This window comes from Populus alba, chromosome 10 (genome assembly GCF_005239225.2).
Source record: "Populus alba chromosome 10, ASM523922v2, whole genome shotgun sequence".
Lineage (NCBI taxonomy): Eukaryota > Viridiplantae > Streptophyta > Magnoliopsida > Malpighiales > Salicaceae > Populus > Populus alba.
In genome coordinates, this window is record NC_133293.1 from 12262617 (window position 1) to 12283484 (window position 20868).

General features: G+C 35.3%; 3 protein-coding genes across 5 annotated transcripts; 1 reads left to right on the forward strand and 2 right to left on the reverse strand.

Annotated features, from left to right (window-relative positions):
* The first annotated feature begins 4491 nt into the window (after positions 1-4491).
* Positions 4492-10246, forward strand: LOC118046417 (glucan endo-1,3-beta-glucosidase 3). 3 transcript variants are annotated; one of them, XR_004687166.2, is made up of 4 exons: positions 4492-4895; positions 8022-9355; positions 9609-9636; positions 9816-9927. XR_004687166.2 is itself a non-coding variant. In XM_035055311.2 (4 exons), the coding sequence occupies exons 1-4, from the start codon at positions 4838-4840 to the stop codon at positions 9964-9966; spliced, it is 1491 nt and encodes a 496-aa protein (XP_034911202.1). In that variant the 5' UTR covers positions 4493-4837; the 3' UTR covers positions 9967-10246. The 3 variants fall into 3 exon arrangements, 2 of the variants coding, with proteins under 2 accessions (XP_034911202.1, XP_034911203.1); XM_035055311.2 differs by having other exon boundaries at positions 4493-4895; positions 8022-9275; positions 9816-10246; XM_035055312.2 differs by lacking the exon at positions 4492-4895 and adding an exon at positions 4953-6883 and having other exon boundaries at positions 8022-9275; positions 9816-10246.
* Positions 10247-10792: 546 nt separating this feature from the next.
* LOC118046418 (F-box protein SKIP28) lies at positions 10793-13283 on the reverse strand. The gene is made up of 2 exons (XM_035055313.2): positions 12339-13283; positions 10793-11508 (listed from the first exon to the last, which is right to left on the reverse strand). The coding sequence occupies exons 1-2, from the start codon at positions 12762-12764 to the stop codon at positions 10912-10914; spliced, it is 1023 nt and encodes a 340-aa protein (XP_034911204.1). The 5' UTR covers positions 12765-13283; the 3' UTR covers positions 10793-10911.
* A 142-nt stretch (positions 13284-13425) lies between these two features.
* LOC118046419 (uncharacterized) lies at positions 13426-17190 on the reverse strand. Its single transcript, XM_035055314.2, has 2 exons — positions 16585-17190; positions 13426-13748 (listed from the first exon to the last, which is right to left on the reverse strand). The coding sequence occupies exons 1-2, from the start codon at positions 16813-16815 to the stop codon at positions 13593-13595; spliced, it is 387 nt and encodes a 128-aa protein (XP_034911205.1). The 5' UTR covers positions 16816-17190; the 3' UTR covers positions 13426-13592.
* Between the last annotated feature and the right edge of the window lie 3678 nt (positions 17191-20868).

Consider the following 20868-nt stretch of genomic DNA (forward strand, 5'->3'; position numbering starts at 1 on the left):
TTAGAAGTATTTAGGGATTTCAATATGTTTGTTACTTTTTTATGTTTTAGGGTTTTGGTGCCTATATAAGGATATCTATCTATTATTATATCAAGTAGTAGTTGAATTGATATCAAATTTTGAGAAAATCATGGCCTCCTTGTTCTTCTTCTCTTCTGCATCCCCGCTCCTCCTATCCTCACTTCCTTTGCACCTTTCTTCTCCTCTTTTCCTTATTTCCTCTATTTCTACATTCCTCTCCGTGTCCTGCATCACAAGGACTAGCTTGTGGGTGTATTCCACATGACCTTGGATTCATTTAGACCTCTACTACTGCTGTCCAAACACACCCTGTCATCTCCCACCATTGCTTAATTCAAGGTTCTAGCAAAACGAATCTCGTAAACTAAACTATCACCATACTTGAGATGCGATGACTGCATTGTCCCCAACATGGTATGTAAATGTATCTCGTTGTGTACTATTGACAAACATGACTTGGGCTGCAGAATTAACAAGATGGCTTGCTTTAAAATCATCAACAAAAGTCAGTAAAGGTCATTAAACCTTTCTAACCGTTCAGGTTTTGCATGATTAAAGATAGTTGGTGCTCAAGTTCAGAGAATTTAGGAATGGCCAGAGTTCAACAACATTTTAATTAAAAAATTAGCATAATTATGAAAATTTGGGCACCTAAGCATTTTGAGAATAACAAAAAAAAAAAAAAGGAACAGAACTAGACGACAAATTAAATAGCATACCAATGGCTGTCGAGGTGTTGTCCCGAGCAGGCCATGTTGTATCCAACAAAGCATAGCCACCAGCAGAGTGCAGTTCCCCAAGTGACCTTTTGCCATCAGTAAGCCACCAGCTCTCTTTTATTATACGCGATGCCTCCATATAAAGTTGCACAGAAAGTCAGGAGGGAGCTGCGCTAGTAAGAGACCACAGGCTTGGATCAACAAGCAAGAAAGTTGTTGGCAAGTATAGCCACTTCGTAACACAAAATTTGAAGTATTGATTCCTGAAACCGAAGGGCTTGATCTGCTTCCACCTAGTGAATCAGTACTTCCTCCAGAAGGCGATGTTGGCAAAAGTGATCCCGCAAGAGTTTACCTTGCAACTCTGGAGTGTTTTTGACATGGTAACTACATTCTGAGATGTCGAAAAAGGTCTGGTTTTCTCCACTGCGTTAGTTGCTCTTCCTCCTCCCTGGTATTAATTTCCATGGAGTTCCCAATATATTGTGTACCTACAAAATCGACAAAAAAAAATCCTTCCACCTTGGAGAGCGTTGCTTATTCTTCTTTCTTGCAATACAACTCTTTTGTGCGCCTGCATGTGTGTGTGTAGGGGTTGGGGTGGGGTATCAATAAGGACAAAGTGTAGAGAATTTTCATATGGAAAATTTTGAATCCTGATTTAATTGGGATTTTATTGTTGGAAATAAGGAATCCCCACATAATTAGTAAAATTAACAATTAGTATTCCTAGGGAGGAAAGGAAACAACTTCGAGCAGTTTTTCGTGTATAAAATTTAGCTATACATCAAACCACGTATATCAGTCTCTTCATTCAATCTGAGCTCCAGGTTCTGTAACAAGAAAAAAATGATTGATTGATACTGACGACGACTTTGCGCGAAGGTGATGATCAAGAGAGGTGATGGTCTGATCTTCGAGGAGATATGTTAGAATTAATTCTTTATCGTCTTTGTGCACCAGAAATGATCCTGCAACAAAGGAGTCACTATGATCCTAAAACAATAAATTTAAATATAACAAACATGAATAAATAAATATATATTATTTATCAAAAAATGGGTTGAAAAACATATTTTTGGGAATAAAAACCTTAAGATGGGTTGAAAAATGTATTTTTTGAAATTTTTAGATCATGTATAAGTTTATTATAGTTTCTAAAATGTTTTCTAGTTGTTTTTAATTAAAATGAGTTGAAAAATATATTTTTGAGTTAAAAAACCTTAAAAATTAATTTTTTCTATTACTACGGTAGCCAAAATTTAAGCAAAATTAAACTGCATATCATTTGATTTATTATATAAAAAAATCAAAACAAATGATATGTGATTCACCCTTAATACAACTAAATAAATCCAAGTATACATTTCCAAAAAAATAGGTCAGGTGGCAAAACATATATCCATAAACTTTTTTATTTTCTACCAAAATGCATTGAAAAAGCATGCGTGTATAAATTTCTTTGTTGAAAAAAGAATATATTCTCCACGGTGAAACACAAATCACATAACTAGCAAGTAAAACTAACATGCACGGGGAAAAACACCATGGATGGTCCATCGTGTTTTCCCTGTCCTAGCTAGAACAAACAAAATGCCTGGCTACTGGGAGTATTTATATCATTTAATAGATATAAATACTCCCAATTGCTATTAAATGATATAAATACTCTCACATGTTCATTTTTATTGTGTTGATGAGATGTGTATTTGTCTTTTTACGAATGTTTATGTACTTTGAAATGACTTAATTATCATTTTAATAAAACAAAATGACGGTTGTTCCAAGGAGTGTTTTTATCTTCTTTTTTTTGCACAGTAATAAATAGTTTTGTCTCTCTCTCTTTTTTTTTTCACAGTGTATTAACTACACCACCCCTAAAAAAATTATGTCTTGCTCACTGATAGCCATGAGTGTTTTGATATTTTTTATATTGTTTTTTTTTTTTTAATAATTGGTTGGTGAAGGGGCTTTATTGAAATTTTATTTTTTAATGTTCAATAAAATATTAATACAAAAAATAATTGACGCATACCAAACAAACATAGCAAGTAGATGACACGCCATATTATCTTGACGATGCATGCAGTGGTATCCAAAAAGTCATTAAAGGTGGTGTTGGAAGCACACCTATGATCTCTACATGGTGGTGTGTGGGGGAGTGACTCATGTGTTGTAGAGCTTTGCTTGATTGACTGCTTTCTTCTTTCTTTTTTATTTGATAAAGTGTGGGTGTGTCTTATTATTTATTTTGTATATCTAATTCAGTTTTATTATTATTATTATTATTATTGTATATTTTTTTAATCTTATTTTAACTGATTTTTTTCTTCGGTTTCATCATTTTCTCATCTTGTTTGATTTGATTTTAATGTCAAACTTAATCTAAATTCTTTTGATTTTTTTTTCTTTTATAGGGTTAGTTCTACCATCATGGACAAGGTTACAGGATTTGAAGATTAACATGTTAACTTTTATTTTTAGATCTTTTTATAAAATTGATTTATTTTCAATTTTGTTCTTCAATTTTTATTTTTTTAACTAGCTTTCATGTTTTTTATCTTTTCGCTTTTCTTTACGTGGGGTTTATTCCAATCCTAGGTTGACTTGATTTTTTTTCTTTGCTTTTCTTTTTTTTTTCTTGTCTCATTGTTAAGTGTTTTTTTTTTTTTTTTAATTGAGAATCTTGCTTCGTTGATTTTTGAGTTTGCCTTCCATGGTTATTCACCAGTTTCATAGGTTAGCTTTTGTTTATTGTGTGTCTTGCTTCATTGATTTTTCTTCAATTTTATTATTTAACATATATTTTTTTAGAAATTAATGTTCATGCTTTTCTTTTTACTTTACTCTCTATGAGTTTATCTTAACCACGTGCTCATGGCCATGATTTTTTTTTAATTTTACTTTTCAATAATGAGTTTTTTAATAATTGTGTTTTATAATTTCATTTAATTTGCTTTTATTAACATCTCTTTTTTTCTAATTTTTTATTAGTGTGATTAATTGCTTGATTGAAAAAACATTATTGTAAAAAACAAGGTTACTAGATATAAATGAGTGCATGGTTTGTGTTGTGATTTTAAATATTTTAATTTTAGTTATTTTTTCATAAAATATTGATTTATTTAATTAAATATATATATATATATATAATTATTAATATTTGTGGTTGAAATTTGTCATATAAAAAAATATATTGAAAAAACTTATATATTTATTCCTTTTATTGAAAAAAAAACCCGACCGCGGCATAACTCTAGTGATAAAGAAAAGGGTGCACTTTCTACTTGGAATATGACCGTTGATTGAATCCAGCTCTGCTTCCACGTCAGCACCGGAACTCTCCTCGTAGACCGTGAAGTGAAGCCCCTCTCCTCTTCCATTAAAAGCCTGCATTCACAGACTCACGCCTCTCTCCATTCAATTTGAAACAAAGTTGCTATCCTCACTGCTTAACATGTACCTTCGCTCAGTCTCAGCCCTCCAGTATCCGACACTTTAAGTAATCAATACCAGCACGAATAAACATGTTGTTTGTAGACTAGTGCTTTTAGTTTTTCCAGTGGTAAAAGAAGTTTAATCTCTTAATTGATTTTTTAATTCGAATTTTAAAATGTATTTAAGGAAATTTATCTTTTATCAAATACATCAAGTTGATGGAAAGAATGCATACATATATTTAAAAAACCGTACTTGTAGAACACCACTACTACATTAGAAGTTATAATAACTAAGCTATTCTAGAAATAGAAATGGTTATGAAAAGAAAAGAAAAGAAACCACTCGAGGAGGTCAAATCCAAAGGCATCGTAGGAAATGCCGGAATAAACAAACCCTGCCCACACGCTCTGTCTCTTTATTGCACAACTAAATTAAACTAAACTAAACGAAGCCCATCTTCGTTTTGTTCAAAAACATTTCCCACGATAGATAGAGACCTCAAAAGGAGCAAACTTTTTTCTCTCTCTACCTTCTCTCTGCGGGCTCGTTTTTGTTTTCTTCTAGTGTCTTTCGGATTGGTCCTCTAATACATTTCCTTTCTGGGTTTTTGTGGTTTTTTCAAGGTATAGAAGATTTAATTTGTGACGGAAGATTCAATGGCTCTGCTGCTCCTGCTTTTCTTATTGACGGTGCCTGCTGTTTCTGCTGATGAAGGCAAGCTTCTTTCTATGTGCTTTCATGGTTTTATTGCTTTTTCTTGTATTGATTCTCTAATCTGCTTGGTTTATTTTGGTTTCATACTCTTTATCTTTATTATTCGCTGCAGCTCAGTCCTCTTAGCTAGCTTATTTTAATATATTTTTATTCTTGAAACAATGATTTGGAGGCATTGGCTGCCATTCTATTCTACCTGTTCGCTTTTTTCTTTCTCTCTCTGTTTACCTCGATTCCCCTTTCTTTTCCAGTTCTTTCTTGTAGTTCTCCAGTTAACTTTGCGTGTGCCTTTGCTGGGTATCTTTTTTATTTATTTTAATTTTTGCAGTTTTTCAGTCAGTTTATTATTATTATTACTATGTGACACTAGCTTGGTTTTCAGTGATTAGTCTGAACAGGAAGAGAGGATTATTTGTACTATAATTTAAGTTTGCAATAAAATAGGTGCTATTTGGTTGAATTTGCAGGTTAGTGTGCTAATTAGTCAATAAATTTCCTTCTACTTCATTGCAGGTCTGTTTCTTGAAACCTGTATAAGAAAAGGATGGCATTTATGTTGAAAGATATTCTTTCCATTTGATTTTAATTTGTTGCTATCAAAGTAGAAGCCTCTGCATAAAATTATTTCCCCTAGTTTAAAACCAATGATCTCATCTCAACCCTCTCCTTTAACGGGGGAATCTCTACCATGTTGCTTCCCAGCTCGTGGCAGTTCTTTAACTAGCATATTCTGTGATACATTTCTAGTAAATACGCTGTAGGACCAAAAAACCCTTAGCATGAGGATGCAAAAGCATCATGTATTGGATGAATTGGAATCCTAGAAATCTCTTTCCAAGGATATTGTTGTTGTTTTGCTACTAGTACCACAACCTGTTGCATACATGTATTCCACTACAGCATTGTACACCCCCCAGTGGGCAGTGGATGTATATAGTATGCAAAAGCAATCACCTCCCTAGCTGTTTTATTCTTGCCCAGAGCTCTTCTTTTATTATAGAAGTCATCCTCATTGTAGATCTGATTGTCAGGATATTATAGAAGTCATCCTCATTCGCCTTCAATGTCTAGAGATTTGATATTTGGAAAAATTTTGAAGTTCATGGTGGTCTACTAAGTGCAAGGCTTAGTCATGATCAAAGCTAGGAGGGCATTGTTACATAAATTGTGTGATGTGTCATTTATTTACTAGACACCATTTGCTATTGTATATTATTTATATTTTTAAAGCAGAACCTGCATCTCTTCATGCAGCGAGCTCAAAATGACCTTGTAAAGATGGTAATGGGTATCCATGAGTCGGGTTTCTACTATATCCGTATCTTATCCATCAGATAAAAAATTTAGATATTCATACTCTAGCCATTGAATTTCAGGTATTTATTCGAGCAATCACTATTTAAATGCTATTTATTATTCAACATAAAATAAAAGAGTAATATGTGTTTGAGATATGTATACATATATATTAAATGGTGATATTATAAATCTTATACATATGTGTTTGTGTGTTATGTTAATGTTGGGCTATATATATGTTGAGTTGAGTTTGGATCACATTTGTGAATATTCTTATTCATAATTTATTCGTTACCTATCATGTAAGGCAACTATAAAAAGTCCATCCATTCGGGGTCATTTCCACCAGGTTCGTGTTAAATTGCCATCCCTACTTGTACATGGTGAATGCACATCAAATGTCCAATGACTCACTACATAGTGCAACCCACCTCAAATAACATTTTTTTAATAAAGGAACTCAAATAATTTGTTACTCAATAAACAAATATTTTGTTGATTATAATTCATTAACCTATATCTAAGTTCTAGGATAATATATAGAATCTTAAATATGGTACCTAAGCTTAGAAGTAGTAGTAGAAGAGTCTGTTTTCAGGTTAACAATGGCATGATGCATTCTAGACAGAGTCAACAATCTCCCTCTACAATGGAAAGGATAAAGCTGTAATTCCATAAATGGTTTCCTGGTATGCAAAGTTCACTTTTGCCTTATGGATTCACCAATGTTCCACTTCTATTCCTATGGTTTAAATTTTTTCAACCTTACCCTTATAGTTCCTGAAAAGTGAAAAGTTGCAATGTTACCATTAACCATTAAATAGCCTACTTCTGAATTTGATTTTTGAGATTTTTAGCAGCTTTTTTCTAGATGCTCAATATGCATGGGGAGTTATAAAGGGAAAAATAATAAAAGATGATACAAAGTATGAACAAAAGCGAACATTTCCTTGGTTATTTAATATTGGGAAACTTTAAAGTATGGAGGTAGAAGTAGAAATATTAATGAATCCAAAAGGGTAAATATATAGTTTACCCTTCATAATGCTTTTAAGTCTTAGGGAGCTCTGAAAAGAAGACAAATAATGATGTTTGTATTTACAATGCCTTTTCATGTAGATAATCAATGGATACTATGTATAGTTGTACAAAGTAGATAAATACAATCTGCAATTTAACAGTCATGTACATGATTCAGCATGAGAGGTACGTGTGGCCCCCATTATTTGGTGGTGCCATCTTAAGTTTTGCTCAATAAGAAAAGTGTTAGTTTTTATTATGGTGATTCCAAACTGGATTGGGATTAGTGGGACTAATTTGATCCCATTTTTAGGAATTGGTCTAGATGCTGTCACTGTAGAAAGGAGTTAATTTTGCATTTATATTTCTTTTTAGTTTACTTATAGATTTTGCCTCCATTATTAAGCAACCATGTCTACTGTTAATACTTGTATTCTGAATGCATTGTGAATGGGTCATAAATAAGGCACACAATGCGTTGATGATCATGGATATCTACCTGACTGGTGCCAAATGAGCTACAGTTTCCACACTTTGTGTCTGAGAATATAGAAGCTATTTTCCATGCCTGACTATTATCTCTTGAATGTCAAAATGAGTTCTTCCCCTGTTTGTTTCAGATTTTCTCTGGCCAAGGATTGATAGTCTTTCTGAACATAGTTTTACAATGTCTGTGTTCATATTTCATAATATAGTTACAGAAACTTTTAGTTGTTTGATGAAGATGAAATCTTTTCTATCAACAAAGACAATTTGTTTGTCTAAATCCTACTGTTGAATTGCTTTTTTTTCTCTCTTGTTTACCAGATGCCTTCATTGGTGTGAATATTGGCACAGCACTCTCTGACATGCCAAGTCCAAGTCAGGTGGCAGCCCTTCTTAAGGCTCAGAACATTCGACATGTCAGACTCTATGATGCAGACCGAGCTATGCTCAATGCACTTGCCAACACAGGCATCCGTGTAACTGTTTCAGTTCCCAATGAGCAGCTTCTTGGCATTGGTCAATCGAATGCCACTGCAGCCAACTGGGTTGCTCGCAATGTAATAGCCCATGTCCCTGCCACCAACATCACAGCCATTGCAGTTGGATCTGAAATCCTTACTACGCTCCCAAATGCTGCCCCTGTCCTGGTCTCTGCCCTGAAGTTTATCCATTCTGCCCTTGTTGCCTCCAATCTTGATGGACAAATTAAAGTCTCTACCCCTCAGTCTTCTTCCATCATCCTTGACTCTTTCCCTCCTTCCCAAGCCTTCTTTAATCGCTCTTGGGATCCAGTCATGGTTCCCTTGCTTAAATTTTTGCAGTCCACCGGGTCATACTTTATGCTAAATGTATATCCATACTATGACTACATGCAATCAAATGGTGTGATCCCGTTGGACTATGCGCTTTTCCGTCCCCTCCCTCCTAACAAGGAAGCTGTGGATGCTAATACACTCCTTCATTACACTAACGTCTTTGATGCCGTTGTTGATGCAGCATATTTTTCAATGTCCTATCTGAACTTCACCAAAATCCCTATTTTTGTGACTGAGTCTGGCTGGCCATCCAAAGGTGACTCATCTGAGCCAGATGCAACACTTGACAATGCTAACACTTACAACAGCAACTTGATTAGGCATGTGCTTAATAACACAGGCACTCCCAAACATCCTGGGATTGTGGTTAGTACATATATTTATGAGCTCTATAATGAGGATTCGAGACCTGGGCCAGTCTCTGAAAAGAACTGGGGGCTTTTTGATGCCAATGGCATGCCAGTTTATACCTTACACTTGACTGGTGCTGGTACTTTACTTGCAAATGACACCACAAACCAAACCTTTTGTGTTGCAAAGGAAGGTGCTGACCCAAAGATGCTACAGGCAGCTCTTGACTGGGCTTGTGGACCTGGGAAAGTTGATTGCTCGTTCTTGTTACAAGGGCAGCCATGCTATGAGCCAGATAATGTTGTTGCTCATTCAACATATGCTTTCAATGCTTATTTCCAGAAAATGGCCAAGTCTCCTGGTACTTGTGATTTTAAGGGGGTAGCCACCGTCACCACCAGTGACCCAAGTAAGCAATTATAGTTCCAGCAAAATAGGATTTGAGAAGAAAACAACCAACTATATTACAGTGGGGATATGAATTACTTGGTGAGCATTAATTGGGTAATGGTATGCTAACTTTGCAGTAAGTGTTCATCTAGCATAAACGCTACTCCACTGCAAAAATAAGTGGCCATGCCTGTTAATGATTTAGGGTATTTAACTCTCAAAACTGCTAGATTGGGTTTTTCTTTGTTTACTAGAGATGCTTGCACAAGTGAGAAGAGTTTTTGTTGCTTGTCTATTCCCTTGTGCTTTTCTTATCACATATGGAGTTTATTATTTTCTTTTACTTCTGCAGGTCATGGTTCCTGTATATTTCCTGGAAGGTATAAACTAAAGCTTGTACAATTGATTTAAAGGCCTGATTTTTGTTTCTTGTTGCTATTTTCCACTCGTCTGTCTAATTCTCTTTGCACTGCATTTCATAACTCTTGTTTTGGATACGCCAGATTGCCAAGAGTAGTTTGCTGACATTTCTTTACCCTGATTTTTTATGTCAATGTAGTGCTGGAAGAAATGGCACCTTCCCAAATACAACTTCTCTGGCACCGTCTTCAAATTCATCGACATCTGGTTGCCATTCCATCTATGGTGCTGGTTCCTTCACAACCTCTGTGATTATAGGTGTTTTACTAATGAGCATGGTTTGCTTGTAAAACTTTGTGCATTTGTATCATTTGTAACCCTTGGATAGCATTGGAATCATTCAAAACATTTGTTTTTTTATGCCATCGGACAACTTGCGGCACGCCCAATTTTGGTTTTCCTGGAGAGGAGTTAAGGGAGTGGCGAGGTTGATTGGTCATATAGCCACGGAGTAGTTTTTTAACATGAGTTGGTGAATTTGGATTTTTTTTATAGACAAGCGAAAAGAACTCTGGATGATTATTGTAAAGTTGTAACTATCTTTTTAGGGCAGAATATGTATTCTTTGAACTGGATTTGTGATGTGTTCAATTTCTGATTGGTAGCGTGATGATTTTCACGTCAAACGTTGTTCCCAGTAGTACAATGTCAAATGGTTTTGCTGCACATATTCTTGTAGGCCTTTTGGTCAAAATTGCGACTCATGCATGATATTTCGAGGATCGCTTATCAAGTTTGTCTTTATGAAAATAGATTATTTATATCAATTTTTTGTTCCCGTCAATTATTTTTTCTTCCCTCTTAAGAATCCTTCCATTTGTTTGTTTTTCTCTCTTTTTTTTTCAATATATCTATAATTTTTGTTTCTTTTTTGAGAAACATGCGAGTCAAAATCCACTGTCAATTTTAGTTTAGGGTATAAAACTGTTGTTGAAAAATAATAGTTAGTTTACGGACCTTGTATTAAATCTCCAAAGTTCACAAGTTAAACCCACTTTTTAGCCCCGCTCTTACGTGCTTAAACCTCGTTCAAACTTTGGCAATTACTGGTATAAAGGGTTGCCAAGTAGGATATAAGATTCATTATTTATAAAACCCCGAAACGAGAAGCTGAGAGTCACATCAAAACTATCATTCCGATACCTACTGTATGGATTCATGTATATGAAATATAATGTAGAGAAAGCTGCGATAAGTTCGAAGATTTCTCTGTCTCAACCTATTACTGAATATCACTACTCTAATTCCCCATAAGTTTCGAGTTTCTCGTTACAAAGGTCACATAGAAACCCAGTACTGTCTGGTAGGCTGCGCTGCTGATTCTCATGTTGCTTACAGTATGCCTGGTTGCAAAAACAACATTTTGGAAGAAGAAGCCAACAATCTGTACACAAAATACCAAAACAAAGAGTCTCTTCCAGTTCTTCATCATCCACACATTGTCCGCACTCTTCACACCTGCTAATGCAAAAGTAGCATCCTCTACAATGGGTGAATGACTGCTCTCTCCCACTCTTGCTGGTCGCCCTCGGGCAGTCGAAAACTGTACTTACTTCTTTGCACTTTGGACAGATGTCCACATCAATCATGCGGCTACTTTCTTCGTTTCTTGATGTTAAGGAACTGCTATGGTGATGATACAGGATAGGCTGTGGCTTTTGATGCGGTGGGTTCATTTGAAGATGAGAAGAAATTGTTTCCAGGTGTTCTTTCTTTAGGTTGTGGATACCGTTTATCTGTAAACTCTCTAAGCTGTTGTGACGTTGGGATAGTGTCTTCACAGTTCTTATGATTCCCTCAGGGGTTAAGCCAGAGCATCCGGGTACGTGGAGCTGAGCCAAAAGACAAGAAACAAATAATAATAATGAGGATTTTACCTGAATGCTTTCTGCTCCACCAAAAAAAGTGCTTCCTTCCTTTTTATTCAAAATTATGGATATTCTTGAACCAGCTTTAGTGTCAGTTGAGACCAAGTTATTTCTCAGATCATTTTAAAGACGCCCCACCTCCCAAGTCAACCTAGTACATTCATAAGAGCAAGCGGTCTAACCCTTGGGTTAGTGCTTTACTGCTTTGGTGATTTACATATACTTGTTGCACGAGTACTGGTGTTAGGCCTTGAACATTCATGATACACTTTGTTTCTGCGTCTGAAGACAGCTAGTCATTCGCAATATCTTCTTATTTTTCAACGAGTTTCCGCAACTGCAGTAAATTTATCAATTGAAGCAATTTCAATTGAAAGAACAAAGTACGGGCAGAAATATTTCATGGGATTTCAACTTGGTTCACAGCAAGTCGCTCAATCTACTTAAGTTCTTTTTTACCTCAGAAGCCACTCACTCATCTGATTCTTGAACGGCTTCAAGTCAACATCGTCCATTTATTATTTTGATAAGATTAGGTATCTTTTGCTTTAAATGAAAATGTAATCCCCTCCAAACATATCTTATCCATGTCCACCTTAACCTAGATAATTAGTTGTTAGAAAAACGGTGGCGCAAGTATCGAAACTCTCTCTCTCTCTCTGTGGCTAAGATAGCAAAGCGATAGAGAACGGCAGTGGAAAAAAATCAATTTAATCATCATCAAAAAATAAAAAATAAAAAATAAAAAAAAGGGAATATAAGAAACAAAAGAAGGTCTATCCTGCTAATCATACCTTACTGATTAAATGATTTTTCTCAATGACAGTTTGAAGGCCATCATCTGTGATCTTGAAACAGTTTATGAGAGCCAAACTTCTGAGTCTGCCTTGTGCCTTCGAAGTGATTTGCACCAGAATCTCATCAGACAATCTCGAGTTCAAAGGCCTTTCAATGATGATATTCCGCCACGGTAATACATCTTTGCTCACTGCATCTCTGAGTGGCATGCAAACTTTACTCATGACAAGAAGGTCAAATACATCGAGGTAAGCCAGGGCAAAAAATAGAGCCTCATGAGGTGGCCCTGGTTCCACCTCTCGGTTTGTATATCTATTTTTGGAACCAAGATGAGAAAAAAAAGCAGACAGAATTTGCAGAGGCTGCATAAAGTATTCTTTACTTTCATGCATTTTGTTCTCTACATAATGTAAAATCCCCATGTCCCCAATCAAGCTCAAACATTGTAATTTGAGTTCGAAAGATAATTTATAAAGGGTAAGAGTTCTGGGAAAGAGGTGTAAAAGGATGACACAGCCAGACAAGAAAAATAAAGAGAGGAGTTTTGGAACTGAGTAACATGACACATACGTGTAGCAATGTGAACCGCGTATTGTAATTGCAACTTCCAGTCATTTGACTCTGTCAAAACCTATTCATTTCTTGCTTGCTAAGCAAAAGAATGCAAGAATCCAAATTATCGTAGGTCCACCTATGCAAGCATAACAGAGACAACATTTGCACATATCCGTAGCATTTCCATATGAGCCTATAGCTATAATTTGGAAGTTTCCGTAATTTGGAAGTTTCCGTAATCAAAATAAAGGATCGGCTAGTTGAATTCCCAGGAATTTCGTATCTTAAAGGCGTTCATCTGCACTTGTGAATTTTTGCAAGTGAAATTGCTAGTGAGAGGATCCACTGTCCAAAAATATCGTTGTTTTGTGCTGACAGATAATATGTAGAAGTTAAATGAATTATCTCATAATATATATCTAAAGCATGAGAAAAGAGAATCCTTGACAAATATATTGGACCGAAGATACGATGCTACCTGCCTGGTTTAATTAATTTGTAATGGAGAACATAATGCAGCAAAAAAAATAGTAAAAGAGGACCAATCTCTTGTGCTCTTATGATGAGGAGTGTTATACAGCTGGAAAAAAAACAGAAACTACAATCTTAGCCGGTAATTTTACACAAACTGGCAAATCAAATGTACGATATCAATAACAACATAGAAAAGCTTGAAACTCAAAATTTGTAAACTGTCAACGGTTTAAAGGTTCGACAGCAGTCCTAAAGAGAAGGATGTAAACCTTGTCGATCGAAAAATACAAGAAACCTCCTGTGGAATGAGTAACATATGAACCAAAGCTAGTTCCAACAATGCAGTGCCAAGCTGGACCATATGCAGCATCAAATTCCTGGCAAACCAGTGAAACTGTGATCTGTTAGATCGTTATTGTTAAACGGCACTTCCTAGAACAATTTCCATAAATTCAAGCTTAAATGATCATCATTATCTCTTAGGTAAAAAAAGGATAGAGAACAGCGGACATTCGCCTATCTATGTTTTCTTGTATTTAAACATCAAAGTCTTGCTGCTTCAATGAAGGCCTTCTTTATAAGCAGTGTGCCAAAATAATCTAAAGGGAAATTATAAAAAACCACCTGAGGTATGGGCCAATTCGCTCTTCAAAGTTGAAGTTTGCCAGGTGTCATTTTTTTCCCTCCCAGCTCCCATGGCATCTCTAGAAAATTCAATCCGAGTAACATACGCACACGTGTGCATTAGCTATGTTCCACTAGCAATGATTAGTCTAGAAACTTGATCTTTGGCTTATTTTATCCAGGTCTATTAACTGCTTGACTTGTCAAAATAAATTGATGCAAGATAGATAGAGATAACATTTCCATGTGTAAAAAATTTATCGAGAATCATTGAAGCTGGCATCAAACAGGAAACATTACCATATTTCAAAGATGATGGAATCTGCCAATTTTTCTTTTCTTGTGTTCTCACATTCCACCTTATAAATAGCTGTTTCTTTCTCTCCCCATTTTCCAGCTTCCAGTTTTCTTTTCGTTTATCATACAAAAGTTTGCTTCTTAAAACAAATCTAATAGGTAATTTCCACGTTTGATGTAGATAATGATTGCATACAAGTAGGTGTTCCGATAGAGGTAAAAGGAAAATTAAAGAGACTGAGAAAGAGGTAAATCTAGCAAAATTCACTGCTGGATGCTTTGGTGTAATGCTTCCTTTAAGTCTCAGAAATCTGGAAACAAATGAGCAGGTATAAGTAACTATATCCCCGAGAAACACAAGTGACAAAGTTCTAGTTTGAACAGTAGAACATCTGGCTTGCAAGAGCTACCTAGGCTAACATCAACTGCAAGAGACCTACACAATTAATAGTACACTAAGGAAAGCTGTAACAAGCTTAGGCCCGACAAGTCAATATGCCTTATATTTCAACATTTACACCTTCTATTTTGCTACCATGACAGTGCATTCATCTCTGTTCTCTTGTTTCTTCTTGTAATAACCATAGCTCTGCTACCAATGAAGCAATTTTACAAATCTAGGTTACATCTAGTCCGAGCAGTGGAGTTTGCAGAAGTTCCAAGATCATTGCTATTTTACTTGCTTAAAGGCTTAGCACGCAATCACAGAGGAAAGAACATGAAATTTCCACAATTCAAGTGCCATCCACAACGTAGAGAACCTTGACAGGGAAATAACAAAGTTTGTTTTTCTATATTACTTTTCCCTTTTCAAAAACTGACCTAAAACTGCTTCTAGACAGTTCATAAGGGAGTTGTAACTCCTTTCTTAAGTGATATTGGACTTGGACCTGCCCTCATGGGCAGCCCCTATTTCATATCCAAGAATTCTGCTGAACACTGGAGTTGTGAGAATGCTTTGCTCTCTTCATATGTACAAATTCTAAGAACTCATTAGCAGTTTAATAGGATTTAGATACCCTATATATAGAAGGTCTAAACAGCAAGCAATCCAGTTGCTCGTTTTCTCAGGTTTCCTGGGATCATAAATGTGCCCAGGTTATCAGCAGGTTGGATCTCTTTTACTATTTTAAACACGACCTATATGAAAACCATCCAGATATTTCTATTTTTTCTCGTACATTTAATGAAATAATTCTACAACAAAATTTGCATATAGTTATAATTTGACTAAAATTATGTATCATGTATCGGTAATCCAAAGTCTCAACTCTACCCTCAATTAAGAGAGAAAAGTCAACTTTTTCCTCCAACAGAACTAAATTACGGCATGTAAGTTGATGGAAAACCCATATTCAGATTCACGTAATTCCCTTCCCTCTGAACAAATGCAATTAGTGATTCAGAGAAGCTAGTCAGACTGGCAATCAACCAAAAGAAAATCTAAAGCAAGAAAATAATCGAACCAGAAATGTATTATTTATTTGGTTATTATAATTAGTTACGAGACAGGTGTTACCCTTTTGGCTCGATTAGACTGAGTAAATAACTAAATATTATAAAGATTAACTCAATACATATGGTTGCACAACTTCAATTTCTTTGGAATCTAAGGAATTCATACTTTCAGTAGAATCAAGCAAAGAGTTGGTAAAAAATAATGGGTTCAGACCAACTTCGCAATCAAGAATAAAAATAAAGCCAGTGAATTTTATATTAAGAATTAACAACACAAATGATCAATAAGGCCACCTGTACTTGCAGTTTCTATACACACACTACTGACAAGATTCAAACCATTATCCTCAGTTTGGCTGTTTCATAATGGTAGCAGAAAAAATCTAACACGGCTCCAAGATTGGACCACGTGCCAAACACTTTCCTCTTCACATAAAGGATTCCAACTTTAATAATCAGAGTAAACCATACCCTAATTAAAGATTAGAACCCAGCAGCATAAAAAGGACCCAACAATTTTTCACTTAAAGCAATGGCACATTCAACAGGACCATCTATAATCAAAATTTACTCAGTGGCCATTAATCTACACTAAACACGCCCTTAAAAAAACCCAACAAGCCGATTTAGCTTCATATTTAAGCACATTTGAAGTCCAGGTTAAGCCTGAACAGTCAACAGGATTGCTTCCATGCAAAATTTACTCGATACCCATTACTATAAACCCTCTAATAACGAAAGAATAAATAATTTATAATCACCAGAACCTTTAAAGGTTGAAGAGTAAACAAAGATCGAAACCCAGAAAAGCAAGGAACTTGTTTAATTTCTAACCTTTTTCAGGGCAAGAGCGAGGCGTTTGCTATCAAGCTTTCCAGGCATGGAGTCAAGCTGGTCACGAGCACACCTAAAAGCTCGGTCTTGCAAAAGAACGGGCATATCAGCAGCTCTGACACGAACATTGAGCTTGCTGTGTTGCTCTTGGTGCTCTTTGGCTTTCTTTTTCTCTATCAAACTACTCAAGAACTTGCTCCTTCGCTCAAGTTCCAGCTCTGCTCCCTCCATTCACTTTGCTTGATTTTTTATTTCTTGCTTATTCTCTCATCACGTAAACAAAAAATTGATCATAAATTTGCCTAGATGAATCAGCAGTTACTGTAAATGCATACAAAGTGTTTGATGAAAAGATTGAGAGGGTGGGGGGGAGAAAGTAGCGAGAGAGGAAATGTTAGAAGAATCCCAAACCCTCACTAAAAGGGAGGAGGGAGAGGTCAGGTCAGGTCGTTGTTGGGTTAGGCGTAGTGGGGACAACGCTAGTTTTGTAATCGCCGTAGGATATATTTTTTACTCTTGATTAACGGAAAGATTTTAGCCCACCTACGCACAAATATGTGTTCGGTTGTATGGAGTAGCTGAAGATCAGACCTGATTGTTATATTACACTAGAGACATAGAGATGCACTTGTGAAAAATATGTATACTCAACTTTGAGGTTCATAAGATTTAAATCTTTGAAGACGAGGTATATTTATCTTATATTAGCTTTATTTGTTAAGATATTTTAAATTTTAATCTATATATAAATAAATGAAATAAAATCTTTTTGTATAATCAGCATGTTTTATTTTTACATAATTTTTTTTTAAAAAAAAGTCGAAGTGAGGGTGATAACTCAATATCTCTAGACTTATTAAAGTGTTCTCGAACAAATATAAGTTTGGCGAGTTGTTAAACCCGGCGATCTTAAATGCAACATGACACTAAGCCTAAATATATACAAGTCCAGCGAGCTGTCAATGTTGAGCTAAACTTGGTATCTTTAAATTTAACTAAGCTTTGAGTCCAAACTTATATGACTTTAGAAATCTTATTAGGCTCCGTGTTGGACTATGAAATTTAGATGAGTCAGAGATATTTTAAAAAAAAAAAATATAAGTGATAGTAAAATTATTATGAAAAAATTATTTATCTCTATAAAATAACAAGATTTGTGGGTTATAAATACAAGAAGAATTCTTTGAACTTCATGTTTTTAATTTTTATTATTTATTTTCAGAGTCTCTTTTTAAAAGATAATAGATTTTTCTCTCAAAACAATTAATTATTAAAGAGTTTCTAAATTCAAAAAATAAAATTTCTTACAAATACCATCTACTAGCCACCATGACTTACCAAGCACCAATCACTTTAGCTATAAAAAATGAATCTAAGAAATCAAGAAATTAACCAATTCTAAAAAGACAATATTCTTACACCAATCTACATGATTGTTTTGTGATAAATTCGTTTGTGTATTATATTGTGTACACCCAAACTTTTCTTTAAAAGAAGGGAGATTTGAATGATGAAGAGATTTCTCCCCAAATCACTTGTTATTTTGAGTGAAAATAGAGTTACTTTTAGGACTTGGAAAGCCAGGCAAGATTTGACAAGTTCTATAATTATAGCTATCAACACTCAGCTCAGTTGCTTTATGAGAGCATATTAATAATTCAGGATACTGGAGACCTCATCCAGTGCAAATTGCCAACCTGAATCCGAGTACAAATAATCGAGTAAACAATGCGGTGCCTTCTTTTCTCTTTCCGAGAAATCCTAATCAAAATTCAAAGCGGGGCTCAGGGAACTTCTTCTTGCTCTTGCAGTATCAGAGCTTTCTACACTGAAATTGATCAGCTTTTTGCTCGTTAACTTGTAGGGTTTTTTACTGTGTCTTTGACTAGACTCTTTTTGTATGGACCGGATGTTCCAAACTATAACCAAATTCATGGCTACTTGTGGCATCTTTGAAGATAGCTGGTCAATTCTTAATTTTACATGTTGGTATTTTATTTGTTTATTTACTAATTATACGCGAGATTTGTTCTCTGGAAAAAATGACCATTCTTTTCAAGTTCTTGTATATTTATAAAAGATAAATAAAACTACTCCAAAAGCCTGTACACGTTGTGGCAAAAAATGAATTTGTAGAGTCAATGCAAGCATTCTAGAATTTGCCTTTTGGTAATCAACACGAGGGCACTGGGAAATTAGGCGGTATCAGAAGGTTTTCCTTTTTTCCTTTTACCACGAGGTGAGGAAGGAGTTGACTCTTGACTAATTTAGACCAGTCTATGTCATCATTAGTCTTGTAGGTAGGTAGGTCCCGTCCCACAGAAACCTTCCCTTTCCTGAAGCTCAGTCCCACCAGCTTCGGCCACAAAACATTGCCCCAAGATCAAAGAAGAGAGATGGGACCTCCGAAGAGAAAGTCCTTGAACAGTACGTACATTACAAACGGCAATTGCGGGGATTTGTAATAAGATGAGAGTCCTGCAATGAAAGGTGTGGGTCCTCGTAGGCTCCAAAAGTCTCTCGAACTTGACGGGTCTGGTCTGCCCCGGACTTTCCCTCCCCGCCCTAGCTTCCTGCAAAATTGCATATGGGAAGCCGGACCAGCAGGCCTAACGACCAGTTAAGGCTCAAGAAGATCACTTCTTGAGAATCCATGCCTCTATATGGGCAGCCCAAAACATCATTGTGATGCTCTTTGTTTTACATTTTAAAATTACAGAAAAATTTGAATTGGATTAAAGAAATGATTAGTGAAATTATATGTAATAAAAATTTATTTAAATGGCGAGGAAAAATAACTCAAACTCGAAATTACATATATAGACTTGGAGATTATTTATTGCGTGCCAAAACCATCCCCTCGTGCTTGGAGCATTATAAATGATATTAGAGTTGGACCATAGCTCAGCATGTAAATTAAATATCTTGAAATTAAACAGTGTTTTATAATAAAAAAAAATTAAAATTATTTTTTATATATATTCACATCCTGAAATAAAAAATAAATTTTTTTAAAAATATTATTTTAATTCATTTTTGAAAGAAAAATATATTTCAATGATTTTAATTCAATGATTTTTGGTGAGGATAAAAAAAATATGATGACACCATTCCAGTAAACACGTCTATAAATTTATATAAACAATGTTCTGCCAGGGAAAATTAGCTCTGGTTAATTTACTAGAGTTTTTGCGTGGCTTTGTTATTATTTTTTCCTTTTTAAAAAAAGGTTTGGATTTGAAATCTTTTGAAACAAGGATGATACCGATGCACCTGTAGCTTAACATTTTTCCTAACTGGTTGCATTGATTCTGCTGTTCATACGGGTTTATTTAAAACTTGTTTTAGGCCCATGGAGTAAGCTCTCTAACCTGTCTCACGGGCTTCAGGCCCATGGAGGGTTCTGCAGTGATGGATCGGTCCATTTCAATACGCACTCATAAATAATAAAATCTGAAAGGAAATGTACGTGTAACTGGAGCATTAAAGTCTAAAGGTATGTCCGGCCCTACTTATCGAAAAGAAGAAGATATTTCCGGAGATGAAAGATGTGTGCTAAATTGCCAAACTCCTTATCCTTTGGGATCCAAGTCTTCAGCTCACGGGTGGCCCTGGGTAACTGTTGAGTCTGAAGCTTTTATATTCGCATCTCACCTCTTATTTATTATTTATCAGGAAAAATATTTAAAAAATATTTATAGAGTTTTAGATATTCTTGTAAATATTTACTATTTAATTATGATTTATTATTCAATAAAAATAAAATCATTATTATAATATCTGAAGCATGTGTGTATATTAAATAACAATACTGTTAATGTTATATATACCTGTCCTACTTTAATCCCAGATGCTATTCATAAATTATCCTAAACAAGCTGTTAATTTGAGAAAGAAAAGGAGCTTTTTACAGGGAAAGAAACCCATGTTTCGAAATCAGAATTTCTTGGGGGCCGACTCGGCTTTGTTTGTCGTCGTCGTTGTTTTAAGACATTGCGGGTAAAGTTTTGCTTTTGCTTTTGCCTTTTCTTTTAAGTGGGTGTTTGTTTATGTGTTGCTTCTGCTTTTAAAGCAAACTACAGAAAACACGTGTTTGGTAATGAAGGAAACGTGATTTATTTCATGAGGGACCACCATGTTTTGCGTTTTGAACGCAGGTTAGCAAATAGCAGTTAAAAAAGAAAGAGAGGAGGGGCTGTCTGTCTTATAAAGATATAAAAATACCCGGTACACGCAGTATAAAAGAAAACCATACACGGTTTCCTGAACCGGACAAGACCGGCG